Below are 22,200 nucleotides of genomic sequence, written 5' to 3' on the forward strand. Positions count from 1 at the left end.
GCAGTAACCCAACTACTCACCATCTCAAATCTTTTTGCTAGTTCAATTTCATCCTCGTTTCTAAGCATCTCAAAGAAATCCAAATGCCTAACAAATAAACAGAATTAGTATAAAAACAGCATCAGTATTTTAAATATTATTTTCTGCAAATAAGGTACACTTACCTATCTAAAGTTGCATTTTCATGTTCACGTAATTTGTCAATAACGGGCTGAATACCTAACATCAAAAATTCATATCGGAGATGAACTCTGAAATCAAGACTTTCCTATTGAAAGGAAATAAATAGCGTTATAATAACAAATTTCTTTTCTCCATGGTTATAGTTTAAAAATCTAACTTATAAATTAGCTGGAACCATAAATGGCCAATAACAATATTGTCAAACAGGTTGATAGCAAACAATCTTAACCACATTTGAAAAACTGATGCACGATGGACAGGCTATAAAGCAGGCTGTTTTACTAGCATTGACAAATTTCTCCTCTGAATAATTAAGATAAAAATGTCTCACCTCCCCTGATCCTTGACTTAGAACAGCATTAATGAAAGACATAACAGCAGTTTTGAGATTCACTTCATCCTTGTACCTTCCTGTATTTCTGTCCAAGTCATTGACTAAAGTCTGAAGAGGAGACAATGGGCCACACAATTTGATAATAAAGCAATATGGGCATGCAAAAAAATACTGCAGAGAAATATAAGCACTTAGTTTCAAACAGAGGTATCTAATGTTTTCATTTTTTTTCACTGTAATCTCAGATTGAAAAACAAATTCCATTATTCCTGAAGGATTAAAATTTAAACAGAATTTTAATTTTTCAAAAGTATTTTTCATAACCTTTAAAAACATTTCCCCAATGATTTTATTACTTATTGGTGCACTACATGAGAGAGTTATAAATGCTGATAAAGTGCAAGTCATATTATGTACAGGCTTTACTAATGAAAGAAAAAATATAATAATGACAAATGGTTCTTTTTAAAAACTTCTTCAGGATAATTTTAATATTTCACTGAACATCAAGGAGAATGCCATAGCACTGGAAGAGTAACACTGAAGTTTGAAGCCTAATAATGATCAACATTAGTAAGTTGACAGGGTGGTCAGTTCTGACCAGGACCTGAGGAGCAACAGGAAAGATGTTGACACTTCCAGTTGCCCCTGCTTAGAATTCACAAAAGTTAGAGTAGAGTATCGATGCCAGAAGCATAGAATGTGTCTGTTAATGACACCTAGGCTTACATAGGAGTGGGAGTACTACACATCTGTCTCTAATTGCACATCAAGACAAAGGAGTGAAAAAATGTCAAGACGAGATTCTATTTTTCCATCCACAATGATGGTCTTCTCTCTTGACAGTGATGTTGATTTGTTGCAGATCTTGCCCCATATCCAGATGTAGTTGATATTCATGTAGTGAACTGCCAGCTTTAAATTAGCAATGAAGGAACCAAGAATAAAATAAAAGATGCCAGATCTAGTCTCCAAATGCTTGCTCACTGACTGAGTCTGTGGTTGGATCTAAGTGCTGGTCTTCATGTAACCTAATACATGTGGCCATCTTATCATAGAGTTACAAACCATACTTTATGGTAACACCACATCTCTCAGGATTGCAACAAAAGTTGTGCAATAGATAGCAAAAATTTCTATTTAGTAACTTTAGTTGTTAAACATCTGCCCAATTGTCCAAAGTTACTCTTTAGCATTTACATTTTAAACTTGAAGAATTTAAAAAAGCAAATTTTCAAAGGTGACAATTAAAACAAAAGCCAAACATTAGACTGGCCATTCTGGAAGCACTGAGTCGATCCTGACTTTGTCTGTCTGTCTGTTCAGGATATTAGCCCAAGGCACAATATAAAAAGTCAAACTTCACAACATCAAATTAAAGAACTATAAAGTCAGGCTAAATCAGTTTTCTATAAGCGAAAGATGTAATTTGCATTTTTGTTTTAAATTATGAGTGAGGTGAATAAGTGAAAGCACAAAAATTACTTGAGAGAAACTGCATAAAAGAACTGACAGTTACAAAGTTTAGGGATCATGAGGTGTCATCGTCATAAATTATTATATGGTGGACAAAGTTTGCACATTCTATATGCTACCAGGATTACATATCACTACTACAATTAGCAGGCATCATATATAAACTAAACCAAAAAGGAGTTAGGCAGAAGCTCCTTACACAAAGTCAAGATACATTTATATAACATGTTTCTTGGTCTTATTTTAGTGAGGTGGGTGCTCAAATCTTTGCACGAATTATCACATATTTAATTCCATTTGATAAAATTGCTGTTCAGAACCAGTGGAAAACTGTACCTGAAAGCGTGTTCTTTCACTGGCGTATTTCTGGTAGTGCAGCATTGCTTCCAATACCTTCTTGTGACCACCTGGCACCAAACACACAGCACCCAAAATTTCTAGGACTGCTACTTTAGTCTTTATATTTTCTGTTGTAAGACTTTGAGCTATTACATTAATACTCTCTACATGAGCCAAAACATGGGCCCTGCCCTGAGAGTTGTTCATTAGTGCTTTAATGCAGCCTATTAGAGAGGTATGTATTCGGGATTCTGATGTTTCGTAGTCCATACTTTTCAGAAAGTTCAGAATGCATGTTAAGCCATCCAAGTCGATGAATCTGGTAACAAACCTGCCAAAATGGAAGAACATCAAGATTCAAAACGAGTAAAATAATTCCGTTGATCATATACAACTTAAAACACATGGTAGACTATAATCCTTCTGGATGAATGGTTTATAAAAACGTTAACTGTGCCATTCATGTGCACCATTGTGCATTTCTAGCTGAAATAGATTGTAAAACAACTAAAGAAAGCAGACTTGCAGAGAAGTAAAGTAAATTTACAATCCAGGTAAAGTCCAAGCTCCTCAACTATTATACCTGTACTTCTAAAGTATGATGAGTACAGAAGAGCAGAATTACTTTTTATAAAGCCAAAATCCACAGCAGGCCCTCAGCTAGTACAAGTACAAATACAAACAGCACAGGAAGTTAAAAAAAAACAAAAGATTAACAACATTTACTTCTGTATCTGAGCAGAATAATGTTTAAAAAAAAGATCTCTAATTACAGAATGCAGACACTATGGCACCATTGCTAACAGTAGAATTATGCTAATAATGCAATGGCACTAGAGGTACAAGGATGTGAAAGGCCCAAAGACAAGAGACACAATTAGGAAGTCCAGTCAGTTCTTCTATAAGGCAATGGTTGCATTCCTGTGCAATCCTGCATTATAGAAAAATCGCACTTTAGAAACAGCGCTTAAAAGTGTTGGTGATTTAATTACGTGACAGCCAACACATTTTAAAAGATTGTGCTTTAAAAACAGCATCCTCATTTCATCAACTGCATCACAGCAAATTTGCATTAACAAAAAGCATGTTATAACAGAATGACCTGTAAGGGATCTTTAAATTAGGAATAACACTAAGTGGGAAGAGAGGGTATTAAAAAAAAACAAAAACAAAACTTAAAATACAGACTTAAAATGAGGACTCCTTATTTCATGATGCATTCTTGTTGAGCTTAGTCAACTACCTAACAAAATCATCTTTCCAAAGATCATTTGCCAAAAAGAAAACATATGGAGAAAATAGAGCTTAAAAAAGAAACATTTATCGATTACAAAAAGTTATAAAAATTAACTACAATTATGCCATACTGAAATTGAATGCTTTCTTGGGTGCTTATATTTAAAGCCAATGTTACCACTAGGTGGAGCACTACATACACAGTATCAATGGTATCGGGTAATGTTACTACAAAGGGACAGCAGCCTGTAATAAAAACGGTGCGTCTCAGTTTTCCTTCTCCCATTCTGGTAACTGTTTAACTGAAGCTAAACTCTTTCTTAACTAGCAATGTTTCTTGTCTATAATGGAATTAGGATGGAGCAAGAAATTAGAAGCCCTTTGCCTGCCACTGAAGTTGACACGAGGGATAGCTTAAGGCAGGTTCCTTTATGCCCTTGAAGCTTGATCTAGATTTAGGTTTAATTAATTTGACATTTGGATTCCCAAGTTTCCCCATTTGATAGTGAACATTAAATGAGAAACTCAGATCATTCTGTATCATTGCAACATCATCCACACATGCAGAGGGCCACACTATTAATTGAGATTTCTGGTACGAGGGGCCAATGTCATCTGGGCTCAGCGCACGTGGAAATGACACAGATGGTTACCTTTAAATGGGAACGCATACACAGTGTTTCAATGTAAAATCATAAGTATTCATTAAAGATAGATTACCTCATTGGTTGCGTTCTCAGTGCAGTCTTCAAACTCTCAATAGTTTTATTCCTTTCTTCCTCATCTTCTTTCTCCAAAGCGATAAGCGATTTTCTCTAAAAAGCAAATAAAAGGTCAGTTCACCAATTCTTTCCTTTAATAATACAGCATACAGAACATGTAAAGAAGCTGAGCATTTTGCAGACACTGTACTGATCTATTTCTTTTCTGGACTAATATACATCAAGGATTAACTGCCCAGCTTCCAAGTTAGTCTTTAGGATCGAAATCAGCATCAGTGGTTCAATTTTTCACAGCCATCAAGACCACAAAGGCTGATTGTCACAAGGAAGAGGTGTAGGAAAGGACACAAATTTTCTCCAACATATAATCCAATTATCCTATTAAACTCAAGAGGCTACACTGAGTAACTTAACCTAAATGGGGCTCTCTCATTCGAAATACTCAGACTACATGAATAACTCAAGGAATTTATATATGACATCTGATTAAGAAACACTGAATTATCAAGATATCCATGATGAGAAAGTGCCAATTTATTTTAACATCAGCATCATTTAGTTATTTAACATCAAGCATCTCTATAGACTTGGGAATGCACTGAAGGGAGAAAATCAAAACCAAATAGTTAGGTCATCTTCAAGTGTTCAGAAGCATTTTCATATTTGAAGCCAATTGGCAATCCCCAAAAGTGCATTATTAGTGCTGGGAGTGTTGGTTTATGCACTAGTGTGTAAACATGTAAAACATGCTAGTTATTTGTTCTCGGGAGGCAGAGACAAGAATCCATGCGTTCATTCCAATATTCAACTCGATCATAGCTGAGCTCTAACTTCATTTAGGCAAAAGTGAGGACTGCAGATGCTGGAAACCAGGGTTTAGATTAGAGTGGTGCTGCAAAGGCACAGTAGGTCAGGCAGCAACCGAGCAGGAAAACTGATGTTTCGGGCAAAAGCCCTTCATCAGGAATAGCCTGTTCCCGATGAAGGGCTTTTGCCCGTAACGTCAATTTTCCAGCTCCTCGAATGCTGCCTGACCTGCTGTGCTTTTGCAGCACCACTCTAATCTAAACTCTAACTTCATTTTTGTTGCATATCCCTTGAAACTCCCATAAAACAAAAATTTCACTTGAATATTTTAATAGTCATTTTTTTCTGGCATGGGTCCCATTTTCAACTAACTTCTTGGCAAAAGCATTATTCCTGACTCCACTCATTAACAACCCTTGTTACAATTTTAAAAATTATTCTCCTTTGTTTTGAATTCATCCACTAGAGAAATATAGTTTCCCTGTCTCTAATCCATCACTTATTATTGGCAACTCATTGAGCTCACGTCTCAATCTTCTAAATTAATTTGAATGGAATTCACCCAAGTTCATGCAACCTGTATTCATATTTTAAACTTCTGCACTAGGCAAATCCCTAGGGAATCTCCCCCATCTAAACATTATTCCCGCGATTCACCACCTGAAAGTGAACTAAGTTTGTGAGAAGATTTGTAGATCAGGTGCTCGTTGTGGCTCTGTTCGCTGAGCTGGGAATTTGTGTTGCAGATGTTTCGTCCCCTGTCTAGGTGACATCCTCAGTGCTTGGGACCCTCTTGTGAAGCGCTTCTGTGATCTTTCCTCCGGCATTCGTAGTGGTTTGAATCTGCCACTTCCAGTTGTCAGTTCCAGCTGTCTGCTGCAGTGGTCGGTATATTGGGTCCAGGTTGATGTGTTTGTTGATTGAATCTATGGATGAGTGCCATGCCTCTAGGAATTTCCTGGCTACTCCCTGGCAGAGAACTGACACTGGAAATGGCAGATTCAAACCACGACAAATGCCGGAGGAAAGATCACAGAAGCGCTTCACAAGAGGCTCCCAAGCACTGAGGATGTCACCTAGACAGGGGACGAAATGTCTGCAACACAAATTCCCAGCTCGATGAACAGAACCACAACAATGAAAGTGAACTACGTGGAACTCCATTTGCTGTAGCTTTGCAAACGCATTTGATCTCTCCATGCCTTTTTGCAATTTTCTGCTCCAAACCTGACAAACTATTTTGCCTCGTATCAGAGTTGAAGAGGTCAGATCCAGACTTAAATCTGGCTTGCTGGGTCACATTTGACATTTTATTTAATGAGTGTCTTTTGCTGAATCAACAGCATGCTAGACTAGGTGATAGCAGATTAGGTGATACAACAAAACAAGTTCATTTTGCAAAAGATAAATAGAATAACCAAAGCTATTTACATGGCACAATTTGAACGATTTCAAATAAAAATACATTCCTATGTTTCCCAACACCATCACGTTACTATACACAGACACCAGAGAAAATTAATTTGTTTCTCAATCATCTATATAGGTTTGACTAAAATGTTCTATTCAATTCCCAGTCTTGAGAGATTGGTAGCCTCCCTCTTGATAGGTCATTCAATTGAGTGTAGACTTTCTCAGGTTCAAACAACTCTTTCCAGGTTCTAAATATTTTTGGTTCGTAACTTGCACACTACCATCCTTACGTTGCGGTATATATTCATCTGGATAGTATATAAAATACTTTTTGCTGTACCTTGGTACACGTGACAGTAATAAATGAAATCAAACAGTAGCAAGCTTTATTAAATCCCAAGCTGAGATTTGTAATAAAGATGGAGTGTTTACAGCAGTTCACTAAGTTATCGAACATAGATCCAGACAACAATGATCAAGGATGTCCCAGATTTAGTTCTTGATCGATGCAGAGTTACTTAGACTAGCAGTAGGAATACAACAATTTATTTCTACACTTCTGGCCTACAAGGAACAAAACAGACTACCATCGATGACAACTATCAGCCCCTTCTAGAAGTGCACAAGCAGACATTGAGAGAAAAGTAATCAAGTTTGGTAGTAATGCTCAATGCAGTTGAATTGCCCATTGGCATTCCCAGGCAACGTCCATGCAAGACTCATCCCTCATCCCTTTGATGTCTACCTCGGATTTAAAATCTTAGTTTTGTAACTCCCTTCTTACCTCAAACCCAACATAAAATTTAAGACCAGCCACCTTGAGCGCTGTGGAAATGGAAGCATTCCAAAGGTACATGAAAGTCAAAATTGAAATATCAGAACACTGTCAGAATGCACAGGCCTCTAGCCTCAATGCTTGTTTTTTTTTTGGGGGGGGGGGGGGGTGCAGGGCGGTGGAATATTGATTTGAAAAGAAAAACAAAGTACAAACTAATTCATAGAAATAAAGGAAAATAAAAGTTGGACCTTTATTATCATTGCTTTGATAAGTGCAAATAAAACACTATAATTCATGAGCGAGAGTATGTTTACCAAACACTATGGAATTTCTGACCCAATGCTTTATGTTACCTTTTAGGCTTCAGGTGAATAAATATGAAAACTATTAAATGGCATTGGAAGCAAAATAAAGATTTGCTTGAGTGGCATTATTGATTCAGAATGATGTGGGAAATGAGCTACCAAAGTCCAGAATTGAAGGTGCAAAACTCCACTTACCAACCGTGTTCTAAAAATATGAATCAAAGGTTAATATTGAGAGAAACTTAACATTCCAAATATAATTGCTATTTTCCATTGAGCTCCACTCATTACCTTTCTCAGAAAAAAAACAGTTCTGATAGCGTGTTTTAAAAATGCATATTACCAGAATTCAGGCTACACTTGATGAATAACATGGTTTATAAATGTAGAGAACCGTAAAATAAATACTCACAACTGCCATAGAGTTCAACTGATCAATGTAAAACTCTGGCCAGCTTGTAGCTCCTTTGTTTTCTTCTTGCTCCTAAAAGATAGATAAATTATATAATTACCACGAATGTATTTTGGAAGGAGAGGAATGGAGAGATTTAACAACAGGAATAGACTGAATTTTTTCCAGTGGCATTCAGGCCGTGGCACCAAAGTCTATATTAACAACTCATTTCAGCTGTGGGTATGAAAGCTGCCGCACAGCTCTTCTGTACTGCTGTAAGAAAATCTGTTGAAATTACCTGTTTTGGAGTACTAGCTGGTCACCTATGCCATAAAGTGTGTGCTCCACTGTTCAGTGAGGACAGAAACAGGCTCTGGTCTGAAAATCTCAAATGAATAGGGTTAAAAATCTCACAACACTAGGTTATAGTCCAACAGGTTTAATTGGAAGCACACAAGTTTTCGGAACGTCGCTCCTTCATCAGGTGATTGTAGAGGACACAACTGTAAGGCACAGAATTTATCGTAAAAATTTACAGTGTGATGTAACTGAAATTATACAGTGAAAAATACCTTGATTGTCTATTGAGTCTTTCATCTGTACGAATACCATGATAGTTGCACTTCTTTCATTTGTAAATCACGAAACTTTTTTTAAATAAAAGGTTCCACTCTCAGGTTAACTGTAAAATTGGTGTTAGCCCCCTGTGTTTTCTGTCTAGGCCATGATGTTTTGATTGATTCTAATCTAAAAAGAGAGATCACAGTTTTACATGAATTCATGCAGTTTTTGAGCAAAGTACAACTTCACCCCACAAAATGTGTGCGCGCGCGCGCGTCTGTCTGGGTTGGGGTTGAGTGAGAGAGAATGTATGTGTGCGCGTGCGCGTGTGTACGGGAGTGTAGAGTGTCTTGTCTGTGAGGGGGTGCATGAGAGAGTTGGGGGGGCCTCATCCCATGTACTTCTCATGCAGACGACTTCTACTGCCTTCCAAAGGTACAAAGCCAACACACCAGGACGTCCCATCGTATCAGGCAATGGGACCCTGTGTGAGTGTCTCTCCGGCTATGTTGAAGGCATCTTGAAACCCATTGTACAGGGGACCCCCAGCTTCTGTCGCGACACTACAGATTTCTTACAGAAACTCTACACCCATGGATCAGTCGAACCGGGAACACTCCAACAGTCCAGGGCATTCGACCTCGGACCTTCGGATGACCATCCTCCAATGCGGACTTTGGGACAGGCAGCAGCGAAAAAGTGGCCGAGCAGAGGCTGATAGTTAAGTTCCATACCCATAGGGAGGGCCTCAACCAGGATATTGGGCTCATGTCACATTACAGGTGACCACCATTGCACTATACACACACATATATACACAGATACTCCCAGACTTCGACCACTTTATATTCACTCACACACATACACTCTCTCTCAGACACTCACAACCCCCACCTCAGACACACACACAGATTTAAGACACTCTACACTCACATAAACACACACATACACTCTCTCTCTCTCACTTAACCCCCAACCCAGGCACGCGCGCGCGCACACACACACACACACACACACACACACACACACACACACACATATATATTTTGTGGGGTGAATTTGTACTTGCAGAGTTGCATAGTTTTTGAGCAAAGAACAATGAATTTATATAAAACTCTGATCTCACTTTTTAGATTAGAATCAATCTAAACATCATGGCATAGACAGAGAACATAGACAGGGGGCTAACACCAATTGTTAACAGTTAACCCGAGAATGGAACATTTATTAATAAAACATTTTGTGATTTACAAATGAAAGTATTGAAACTATCATGGCATTCAGATGAAAGACTCAATAGACAATCAAGGTATTTTTCAATGTATAAGTTCAGTTATATCACACTGTAAATTTTTGCGATAAATTCTGTGCCTTAATTGTGGCCTCCACTACCACCTGATGAAGGAGCAGCACTCCGAAAGCTAGTGATTCCAATTAAACCTGTTGGACTATAACCTAGTGTTGAGAGATTTTTAACTTTGTACACCCCAGTCCAACACCGGCATCTCCAAATCAAATGAATAGCTAATACATTGTGCAACCTGCCAGGAGGCATGACATTATATATCAGAGAACTGCTAACAGTACTGATACTGGAGTGGTAAACAAACAAAGGCAGCTGAGTAGCAGTGCATGGAGGCCAGCAGTTCAGGTGTGTCAGGCACATTGAAAGATTTGAAGGTGAGAATTAGCATTTTGTTGGGGGGGGGTTGGAGATTGGGCTAAGAAACTAGGAGCCCGTAGAACTTGGTAATAACTGCCTTAATGTGATGGAAGGTGATAAAGATGTTTGTGAATTTGCCATAAGCCGCAGTTAAGGTAGATTGATTTTTTTCAGCCTCTCTCATTTCAAACTTCAAGTTAGACAAAGCAAAATCATGAGGCTACAGCAAAAAGAAGAGCAAGAACTGTGGGCGCAGGCAGACAACATCAAAGTTATTCAAATATTTTCAATATCAAATGCAGCATCCCACAGAAATAAAAAGTTCACTAGAAAAAATATCCACAAGCAATACATTAGACATTGTGATACTATTGTGACTTCATGTCAAATCTCAGGGTGAAATCTAGACCATAAATTTCACTTTTGTTCTTACCATGGTGGTCAGTCATTAAACAGATTTACAAGAGGCTGCCAGTGTACTTTTTTTTGCAAAACAACAAAGACACGCAAAAGAAAGATGAACTGTATTATGAACTATCACAAGAGGCATTTGAAATGGTCACATTACAAATATCAAAGATAAATTCAACCCTTTTATTCCAATAATACCCTTAGAGACACCCACATGCAGTGAAGGGTCACCTGGTATCCACACTAAAGCTCCTTGTTTTTACAAAAGTGTTGGCTGAACAGTCAACATCCTTGGAATTATGACTGATCAGAAACTCAACTGGACTACCAGAAGCACAGTCGCTACAAGTGCAGGTCAGAGGCTAGGAACACTGCAGTGAGTAACTCATCTCTCGACTTCCCAAAGCCTGTCCACCATCTACAAAGTAGGTGTGTGATGGAATACCCACTTGCCTGGATGAGAGCAGCCTCAACAATACACAAGCAGCTAGACAAATCAGTTCACTCGATGGGCATTACATTCACAAGCATCCACTCCTACCACCAACAGTCAGTACACACTACTGGTACTATCTACAAGGTGCACTGTAGAAGTTAACCAATGATTCTCAGACAGCACCTTCCAAACCCATGACCACTTCCATCCAGATGGAAAATGGCAGCAGGTAGAAACACCATCACCTTTAAGTTCCCCTCCAAGCCACTTGCCATCCTGACCTAGAAATACATCTCTATTCCTTCACTGTCACTCGACCAAAATCCTGGAAATCCCTTCCTAACAGCATTGTGAGTCAACCCACAGCAAGTGGATTACAAAAGTTCAAAATGACAGCTCATCACTACATTCTCAAGGGCAACTAGGGATCGCAATAAATGCTGATCAGGCAGTGAGCTCACATCCCAAAAACAAATAACTTAAAATGTTCTATCTGGCAAAAGGTCAGCATTTATACAATGTTCCTTTCATTTGTCTCTTCCCAAGACCTTTAAACAAGTTAACTCAGCTCATTTGCTAGTTAACATGTCTTCAACAGTCTTGTAGAAGAATGTTTCTTTCTAACACCTCAGTAGTCTTCTGTTTCTGGAATTTCTTCTAAGTAACTCAGGATCTCACCCCTTCTTTACTAAGATTAAGAATAATATCTTTTCTGTTGGGAACCTCTTCTCTGATTGAACCTACTCCTGACTGACTTCTTCTGGATTGGTCTGATTTTCCATGTAACTGCACTCCTTTTGGCAGGCAACAGCAGTTTCTTTTTCCTAATGTACTGAACAGTTCACCTTAAAGAACTAAAGAGGGTAAAAACAATGACTGCAGATGCTGGAAACCAGATTTTGGATTAGTGGTGCTGGAAGAGCACAGCAGTTCAGGCAGCATCCAAGGAGCATCCCTGATGAAGGGCTTTTGCCCGAAACGTCGATTTTATTGCTCCTCGGATGCTGCCTGAACTGCTGTGCTCTTCCAGCACCACTAATCCAGAATTAAATACCTAAGTTAATTGCATGTAAACAAAACAAAATCTCCAGACATTCCTAATCATATTTAGAACAAGCATAAAGTGAAACTTTGAATTGGAGTTCTACATTTTCGCATTGAGGATTGGTCATCATTCTGAGTTAAAACTATACATCATTACTCACTTTAAAACATAAGCTCGCCAATAAATTATGAACCCTCACCATGAAAGCAACAGGAGAATGAGTATAAAATATGCTGAAATAATCTGTAGAAATGACAACCAGTTTTTAATGATAAAATTAGCATGCAAACTTATACTTCCATTTCAAACAATAAAAACATGCACACAAATGTAAGGAAATGCATACAAAATTTTACAGTCTCATTTTTGATGTCAGAAAACACCAAACTCTTGAGGCAATTGAGTATTCCTTAACTGTAAAAAGGAGGAAAAAGTATTTTCTTTCAAATAGCTACTTTTTGGTGCAGTGGTGACTGTCAAAGAAACTTTCAGCTACTCAGGATAGGAGCATGGTGTGTAAGACAGGACATACAATGCAAAATTGAAGAGAAAAAAATCTCAGCTGACAAAAACAGCCATATTATAAAGCAAGTGCCATCAAATTTATGATATACAGCACATGTTATTTTAATTAAGTATAATATTCAAGATTGAGGGATTATTAAATCTTTAAAGGATACAGTTGCCAAAACAGCATAAAACTAACTTAGATATTGCAAAATGATGTTAATGCAAGTATCATAGCATTAATGCTATCAGGATACAGTAGCATGATAATGTTACTAGACTGGTAAATGCCATGATAAATGTGGGGCTTATGGACACAGGGAGAGATGCTGTTCGGGGGGTTGATGCAGACTCAATGGACCAAATGACTTCTATCTGCACTGTTGGGACTCTATAATTCTATGATTCTGTTATTTGGAGGCTCCAACAGGTGAGAGAGAGAGATTCAATGCCTCAATTTCCAAAGATAAAAGGGTGGCATAGTAGCTCATTTGTTAGCACTGCTGCCTCAGTGCCAGGGCCGCAGGTTCAATTCCATTTTCAGTGACCATCTGAAGTTTGCATGTTCTCCTCATATTTGTTTGGGTTTCTGCTAGGTGCTGCGGTTTCCTTCTACAGCCCAAAGATGTGCAAATTAGGTGAATTGGTTATTTTAAATTGTCCCATAGAGTCCAGAGATGTGCAGGCTAGGTGACTTACCCATGGTAAATGTGGAGTTACAGGAATAGGGTGGGAGGGGTGTGTGGGCTTTTGGGGGTGGGGGGGGGGGGGGGGATGCTGTTCAGCAGGTTAGTGCAGACTTGAGGGACTGAATGGCCTCTTTCTGCACTGTAGGGATTTTCCAATTCTATGACTAGTCCACAGTCCTAACCTATCTATATCCATTGTAAGGTTATTTCCTCACCACATTTTACCGACCCGACTATTCTTGTGTTGTCCGCAAATTTGGCTATGGAGCCTTCTTTCCCTGTATCCAAGTCGTTAATGTAGGTTGTAAATACCTGGGGTCCAAGGACTGAACCCCCATGGCATCCCACTAGTTACATCTTGCCAACCAGAAAAAGAAATTATCCTGACGCTGTCTTCTGTCCATCAGCCAGTCATCTACCAAGGCTAATAAATTACCCCATATCCCATATGATCAAACCTTGTGAATTAACCTTTTGTGCAGCACCTTATCAAATGTGTTCTGGAAGTCCAGATAAATTACATCTGCAGCATCCCCATTATCCACTGTGCCTGTTAAATCTTCGAAGAACTCTAGCAAATTAGTCAAATATGACGTGCACTTTATAAAACCAGACTGACTCTGATGGAGTGTTTTGACTTTCCAAATGTCCTGATATTGCTTCCTCAATAATTGATTCTAACAATTTTCCAACAACAGGTGTTAAACTAACTGGTCTTTAATTTCCCAGATTTTGCCTCCCTCCCTTTTTGAATTAGGGCGCTATATTAGCCATTTTCCAATTAGCCAAATTCCCTGTTATCAGGGAATTTTAGAATATTGTCACCAATGGATCTACTATCTCTGCTGCCACTTCCTTTGCTACCCTATGATGTAGGCCATCGGGCATAGGGGATTTGTCTGCAATCCAAACAGTTTGCTTCATACCTTCCCCTATCGATGTTGATTGTTCCAAGTTCTACCTTATCTATTGCCCCTGATTTGCCCATTCTATCGTCCTCCACCATGAAAACGGTGTTAATTCAGCATCTCTGCTATCTCGATGCTCCCCGCTGCTAACTCTTTAGTTTCATTTTCCAAGGGACCAACATTCACATTAGCGATAATCTTCACTTTTATATAACTGTAAAAGCTTTTGCTATCTTTTTTATATTTCATGCTAATTTTCTTTCATAACTTACCTTAGCTCTGGATTAATTTTTCTAGTATCCCTTTATGTCTGAAATTTTCCAACATTCCAGCCCTGCCACTGGCTTTGGCAATAGGGCATACCTTAGTTTTTGACTTTATATTGTCCTTGATCAGCTATATCCTCCCTTACCATCTTTCTTTTTCACTGGGATTTTTTTAGTTGTGAGGAATCGAGTAGCCCCTTAAACATCTGCTACTGCTCATCTGCCATCTAACCATTTAGCTTTCCAGCTCAATCTACTCAGGCTAATTCAGTCCTCATGCCTACACAATTTCCTTTGTTTAATTCCAGAACACCATTGTAGTACTCCACTTTCTCACCACCAAACTGAATTTTGAATTCGATCATTCTCCCTAGCAGATCCTTAATTATAATGCTGTCAATTAATCTCTCCTCATTACACAATACCAAACTCAGTAGCTTGCTCCCTGGCTGTTTCCTGGAAAAGTAAGTTGTGGAACCAATCTCTAGTACATTGAATGAACTCTGCCTCCAGGCTACCCTTGCCAATATGATTCTTCCAAATCTATGTGTATAATTAAAATCACCCATGATTATTGCATTAGTTTTCTTGCAAGCCTCTAATATTTCCTGGTTTATATTGTGCCCCACTACAGAACTACTCTTTGGAAACCTATTGATTACTCCTACCAAGGACTTCTTCCTTTTGCTATTTCTACCCAGACAGATTCCACATCTTTATCTCATGCTTATGTCATTTCTCACTTCAGCACTGATCCCTTCCTCCACCAGCAAGGCTACATCGCCTCGTTTTCTTTTCAGTCTCTTTCCACAATGCTGAGTACACCCAGATATTCCATTGCCAGACCTGGTCTCCTTGTAACCATGTCTCAGTAATCTCTACTGAATCTTACCCTTTTGTTTTTATTAGCGCTATTAACTTCTTAATTTTGTTTTGAATGCTTCATGCATTTATATGCAAAGCTTTTAAATTTGTTCCACTGTTAAATTTTTGTCCTTTTTTTTAATAACCCCTTGGTGCAAAAAGATATTCACCTGTTCTGTATCTCACCTTTATTGTTAGGTAACCATCAGCCACCGTTAAGGTGGTGGTAAGAGTGCAGGTTAAGTTGGGTTTTCTAATTTTTCCTCCTCCCCATTTAGTTTAAAGCCCCATCTACAGCCCTAGTTATGCGATTCGCTAGGACTCTGGAACTAACACGATTCAGATGAAGATTGTCCCATCGGAACAGGTCCCTTCTTCCCCAGTACTACTGCCAATGTCCCATGAATTCAAACCCATTTCACCCACACCAATCTTTGTGGCAAGCGTTTACCTGTTTAATCTTATTGAGCCTGTGCCCATTAAGTATCTGATTCTCATTAACTACCTGACGTTTATTTCTTTTTAAAAAAAACCTGACCCAACAACGTCCTTTTAGATTAAAAAAAATCTATCATCGCTTCCTAATTTGGTCTGAATAATTCCAACCCCAGAGCACTGTGCAAGAGCTTATTGCAATTGTCTGACAAGTCACTCAGTTAAATGTGATTCGGAACAGAAAATAAATACTACACCATTAAATAATTTTAACAAAGCTATAATTTCCAAATTCAGATGTTCACACCACTTGCTGGAGCACAGGAACGTTACTGTGTCACGACAATGGACATATATTGGGAGAAGGCTGGGCTTGAACAATTAACAAAATGCTACTTTTAATAGTATTAAATGCTGAGATGTTAATATGCAAAGTACAGAGAAATTTCCAAAACAAACTAGAAGCATGTCAGTTCTCATCAATGTTGAAAGAAAAATTTTGTAACGATGGTACAATACATTTCTGAAAATATTAAATTTAAAATTATTCAAATGGAATTCTGAAAAATGTGCTAAGGCAAAATTATGCAAGGAGGAAATAGTCGTCATGATAAAGCTTTACGAACAAAAGTTCTGAAGGGTCAATGATCTATAAATGTTTCTCTCCACAGATCCTGCCAGATCTGCTGAGATTTTCCAGCATTTTCTGTTTTTGTTTCATTACAAACATGCACCTGTTTGATTCTAAGTTCCAAATGCAGGTAGTAAATCATCCCAACATTCATCATTTGACCTCGATATCCTTGACAAATGGAACCACCAAGTCTTATAGGATTCTAAAATGAGAATCCTGGATCTCACAAGGTGATCAAATTTGTCATTTGTGATTAGATCCCTTTATTTTTTTGTAAATGTTAACATTCTGGAATATACTTTCTATAGCTTCATACCATTAAGAGTAAGGTTTTGAAGACAAACAAGCTGCTGCGATAAAGTACAAAGAAAGCACTGTCGAAGAAAATGGATACTGGTCAGGGGCTCTTACTTGCCTCTAACTTTCAAAAGGGAGAGGAATGGATAAGATGGATGACTAGTGCTAAGGTGGCTGGTAGCAGAGCTAGAGGTTGAATGGTAAATCAAAAGAAAGAGAGGGTATGTGCTAGGAGTGAGGAAAATAAAATATGGGAAAATGCCTAGGTAGGGATACATTGGGTGTCAAGAAAGGGAATGAATTTTTCAAAATTGAAATCCCCCATCTAAATGCAGTCTGGTGATTTATTTGTCTGCCAAACTTCATAGCCACCCAAGGGAAATTAAAGTAATGCAGAAATACAGAAGGTGAAAATAGAGAGAAATTGCATCAATACACATCAGTATTAAGAAAAAGAATATATGCCCCAATTTAACATGTGTAATAACACTGGAGTTCAACCAAAGGATACTTTCCTCCTCACATCCACATGAGCTCCCTCCAGCAAAAAGAAATTCAACTATGATTCAAAAAGTAACGTTTCAGAGATTGCTTTTGGTTTTTAACAGGTTAGCTTCTGCAAACATAGCAAAAACGAACATATGAAGGTTTGTTCTTCACATAATAATGGTACACACATTCTACTCCCTAAAGAACAATGACTTTTACTCATTTAGACAATCTTTACATCTTGCCAAAACTAATTTGCAATTGAAGCCCAAATTGTTTAAATTAATCTCAAAGTGCATGTGGCCTCTCAAGGGAACTGCAATTAGAATGGCAACAATCCAAGCAGTTTATTGACTGACCACTAGATGTTGGCGAGATTATATAATATTCTTAAATGTTTACAGTTTAATTGATGTTTTAAAAAGCTAATAAAAACCTGTACTCAATAAATAGATGCACATGTAAAATATTACAAAGGCAAAACACAAATGGCTTAAAAATAAAATTTTACTCGAACTTCAAAAAAAAATCAGGAGCTGTAGCACACAAATTTGAGTGAAGTTTGGAATGACAGGCAGTTCTATTAATATCTATTCAGATGAATAGTGACCAACAAAATACAAATCAGATTTATTCCTCAATGCTGAAATTTTCTTCAGATTTTAAACTTATAACTAATTTATGAAACCATTTCAGGAGTTCCTCATTTTTAAATCAAACTAATTTATACAAATAAAAACAACTATTAAACATTTGTGTTCAAAGTTCTCTGATCCTTTCACCCACACAAACACAACCTCCCACTGAAACTGCTACACTTTTCTCTTTCAGGTCTGTTGTTACGATATGGGGTAAACTTTTCTGCTTAATTTAAACCCAGCAACACAGAAGAGATTTATCCCATGCAGTAATCTGCAAAAGTCGAGTGACTAAGGACCACTTAAAAGTAAAATTTAACAACTTTATTTCTTAAAGTACAAGAGAGAATAATTAACTTACCACTATTTACAATTTCTTTCTCTAACCTATCTTTTAGCTTCCCTTCGATCATACTAGTCCGATAAAACTCCCAATTAAAATTTACAAAACAACACACCTCAAAAACAGGCAGCTGCAGGTTCTTTTTCCTATGTCATCTTTTCTCCTGGTTAGCAATTTCTGCATTACAGGTTACTGATCGAAAAGGGACTTTTAAGAGATTTACTTTTTCAAGTCGTACCTTACATGCTAGGATGTGGCAGATCTCCTCTCAACTGCTCATTTTTCCCCCAGTCTATATACCCAGAGTATCAGATCATATGTTATTGGTTTTTAAGATTGTCAACATACTCAATTCAAACTGGATTGGAAATTGGTATTTTAATCGGGGTATAATTTAAACTGATTGGCCAGATTCAAATTTGTTTTTGTCTCTAGGCAACAAGTTACTCGAGTTCCAAAAAGAGAAAATGCTGGAAAATCTCAGCAGATCTGGCAGCATCTATAAGCAGAGAAAAGAGTTGACTTTTCAAGCCTAACTGACTCTTTGTCAAAGCTACTCGAGTTGTTCAACTCAGTGTTACATATATTGTTGCTTTATTACGAGCTGTCCAGTAGTTCTACTGCTTTTAACTCTCTTAAAAGGTATACTCACATCATCATAACGGTCTCACCCCAATTATCATCAAGCCTGCTGAGAATGATTTGTTGTTGTTGGTAAACTGACCACTGATCTCTACCTAGCAGAGGTTGAAATGGAACTCTCCAACACTACTTCCTACTTTTCTTGAACCATGATCCCAATTATCAAGGAATTGTTTCAAGAACAATCACAGATCTTATGGCTTCCCAAGATCTTTCCTACATAACTTCCTACCTCAAATGCACTACTTCATACAACTCACTAATTCCTTTCCAAGATCCATAAACATGCTGGTCTGGTAGACTCATCATTATAGCCTGCTCCCATCCCACTAATTTGTTACTTTTTAAACTTTGACTTTATTTTCTTCCCCTTGTTCAGGGTCTCTCAACATATATTAAAATTTTCCACTAATACCCTCTGTCAGAAGGTTTCAATTTCCTAGCCGTGTTTCATATTTATAGTAGATGGCCAATCTCATTGATAAACAGAAGATGAAAAGCTAAGGATCCTGGAATTGTATTCATTAGAGTTTAGAAGGTTGAGGGGAGATCTCATAGAAACGTACAAGATAATGCACGGCTTAGAAAGGGTGAATGCTGGGAAGTTGTTTCCGTTATGTGGGAACACTAGGACCCATGGACACAGCCTCAGAATTAGAGGGGTCAACGTAGAACAGAAATGGGGAGATATTTCTTCAGCCAGAGTGGTGGGCCTGAGAAATTGATTGCCACGGAGTGCAAAGGAGGCCGGGACATTAAAATATCTTCAAGACAGAGATTGATAAATTCTTAATCTCGCAAGGAATTAAGGGCTACGGGGAGAGTGCGGGTGGGTGGAGTTGAAATGTCCATCAGCCATGATTGAATGGCAGAGTGGATTCGATGGGCCGAATGGCCTTTCTTCCTCTCCTATATCTTATAGGTCCTATTTATAGGCCTGTTAAACCAGATCTGGGAATTCACAAAACTATTTCAAGCAACTAAGAACAGATGACAGAGTGCAAGATGGATTTGTAACTGGAATTGGAGGACATGCAGTCTCTCTTGTCTGTTTTCTTTGACTCTAAAAAGGGCATAACATAATAATAACAGATTCATGTGAGATAGAAACAGGCCCTTCAGCTTACCATTTCTATACAGATCAACAAACTCCATAATCCCATTTTACCTGAACTTGGCTCATACCCTATTATGCCCTGCCATTTTAAGTATTCATCCAGATGCTTCTTAAATGTTGGGACAGTATCCGTCTCCACTGCCTTCTCAGGCAGCATGTTCCATAGACTCTGGATGAAAAAAATTTTCCTCTGATCTCCTCACCTTAAACTTACGCCCTCTGGTCTTAGACATGCCTGCCATGGGTAAGAGATTCTCACAATCTACCATCTATGCCTCATAATTTTGTATACCTCAACCAGATGACCCCTCAGCCTCCTCTGTCCCAAGGAAAACAAACCCAGCTTATTTCTCTCTACCTCTGCCTCTCCCTCACCTCAACCCTCTCCCAAACCTTTGGAATAAAGTGCCTTTTCCTGTAATAGCAAAACTTCTGAAGATTCAAGTACAGAACGGGTATTTCTTTCCAGGGACAATATTCCTCAGAAGTTCCAATCTTTAAAATTATGTAACACCTTCAAGCTAAAAAAAACTTTAAGGTTTCAGTATAAAGGTATACAACAAAGACTACTGTCCTTAAGAACATCAGGGCTATACTGGAGAAATATCCCAAAACAAGCTCAGCCTTTATTCAATTTGTTCTAATACAGTCACAACACTGGCCATTATTTGGCCAAGTGAAAAATTGTTCAGGCATTTTTGTCCACAAAAAGCAGAGTAAATTCAGTTCAACAAATTGTTGATTATTCAGTTCATACACATTCAGCAAAATGATATGAAAGGTTGCAAGTGCAATTGGAGATGGTTGGACTGTACTGTCACTCTAGTCCCATAACTCTACAGGTTGCAACATAAAATTGAGAAAGCATTCAATGTTAGTCTTAGAAATGAAAACAAATACAAAACCAAATCAACCTGGCTTCTTTAATAAACAGAACTATTGATGTGTTAAAAAACAAAATCCAAATATTCAGAATTGGTTAACTGAGTCTTAGGAAAATAAGAATGTTCACTCCTGTAAATAATTCAAAAACAAACATTTTGGGAAAAATGGGAAAAAATATTTTTTCTCCCAGGAATTCATTTCAAGAAAAAAGATACTCCGGGCGAATGGTAGCTGTTCTTTGAAGGCAAAAAGGATAAAGGTGTAGAACCAGAGACTCTTGATTTGGTGCTTTCGTACATGTTCAAGCTGCAATTGCACACAGTTGTCAGTGGACACAGAGCTGGTTCAGGAAACATGAAATTGAGAAACCATTTCAGTCACTCTTGCAGAAGAACAGATTAGGTTCACACCCCAATCTCTCATCCAAGGTGTTTCAGAAATTGGACACACAAGTACATGAAGGGGAGGCACAGGTGGGGACTGAAAATAGATTCAATTGATTATAATTGAAAGCAGTTAGAGTCTGCAGATATGTTCGGAGACAACATAGATACAATAGAAAGAAGTTACAATAAGATGACGTAGAATTGAGTGATACATGTCATCATTTGACTCACTGAACAGCCAAAGCTGACAATTGTACAATAAACCTTGACAGCGCATTTAAAGGAAAATTCTGATGCAGAAATTTACAATGGGAAAAGAAGCAGCTTGCTGTCAAAAAAAAGCATGCTTAATGCAAGGTTTTCTACAGATGATTATGAATGGACCATTCATTATATTACTCACAACAAATTAGAAGAAATGTATTTCAGTATTAGAAGTATTGTACCAGAGTAGAAAATGACTTTATTTAACGGAAGGTGAAATAAGATTTCCAGAAACCAGATTGGGATCATGAAAAGCAAATACCGGATGTAATCTTATTCAAGATGGAAGCAATTTATTAAAAAATAGCCAGAGGGGAGTGCGTCTTTTATTAATAAAATGTTAAAACTGGGATTTTAAAAGTAAACTTGGGATAATTCATTAATGCACCTGGAATGACATGGTTTAATAATAATTTGTTTAAAATCAGCAATTTTAATTTTTATGAAAAAATTTGTACAATGAACAGGAAGAATAATAAGGAAAACATCTAGGAGAAAAGGATAGGATAACAAAAAGTACATTTTAATAATCAATATGGAGAATGAAAAGTTTAATTGTAACTGCAAATTGAAAAGGAAAAGCAGTTGGCTGAGGAAGCTCTGATCTGGGAGAAATGGACAATTATTTAAGAGTGAATTGAAAAGGCTATCACAGAAGAGATCACCAGTAATAGAATTAATGTGAAATTTCAATGATGAAATCTAAAACGACTGAAGCTGCAAATTAAAATAT

General features: G+C 37.8%; 1 protein-coding gene across 3 annotated transcripts in view; it reads right to left on the reverse strand.

The window, feature by feature from the left end:
* daam1a (dishevelled associated activator of morphogenesis 1a) overlaps positions 1-22,200 on the reverse strand; it is a 166,998-nt gene that overhangs the window by 38,333 nt on the left and 106,465 nt on the right. For all 3 annotated transcript variants that reach the window (XM_060829105.1, XM_060829104.1, XM_060829106.1), the window contains 6 exons: positions 8,006-8,077; positions 4,289-4,383; positions 2,330-2,663; positions 515-625; positions 165-268; positions 21-87 (listed from right to left, as the gene is read on the reverse strand). In XM_060829105.1, coding sequence (XP_060685088.1) covers positions 21-87; positions 165-268; positions 515-625; positions 2,330-2,663; positions 4,289-4,383; positions 8,006-8,077 — 783 coding nt within the window. The remainder of the gene's footprint in view (positions 1-20; positions 88-164; positions 269-514; positions 626-2,329; positions 2,664-4,288; positions 4,384-8,005; positions 8,078-22,200) is intronic.

Source organism: Hemiscyllium ocellatum, chromosome 8 (genome assembly GCF_020745735.1).
Source record: "Hemiscyllium ocellatum isolate sHemOce1 chromosome 8, sHemOce1.pat.X.cur, whole genome shotgun sequence".
In the NCBI taxonomy this organism is placed as follows: domain Eukaryota; kingdom Metazoa; phylum Chordata; class Chondrichthyes; order Orectolobiformes; family Hemiscylliidae; genus Hemiscyllium; species Hemiscyllium ocellatum.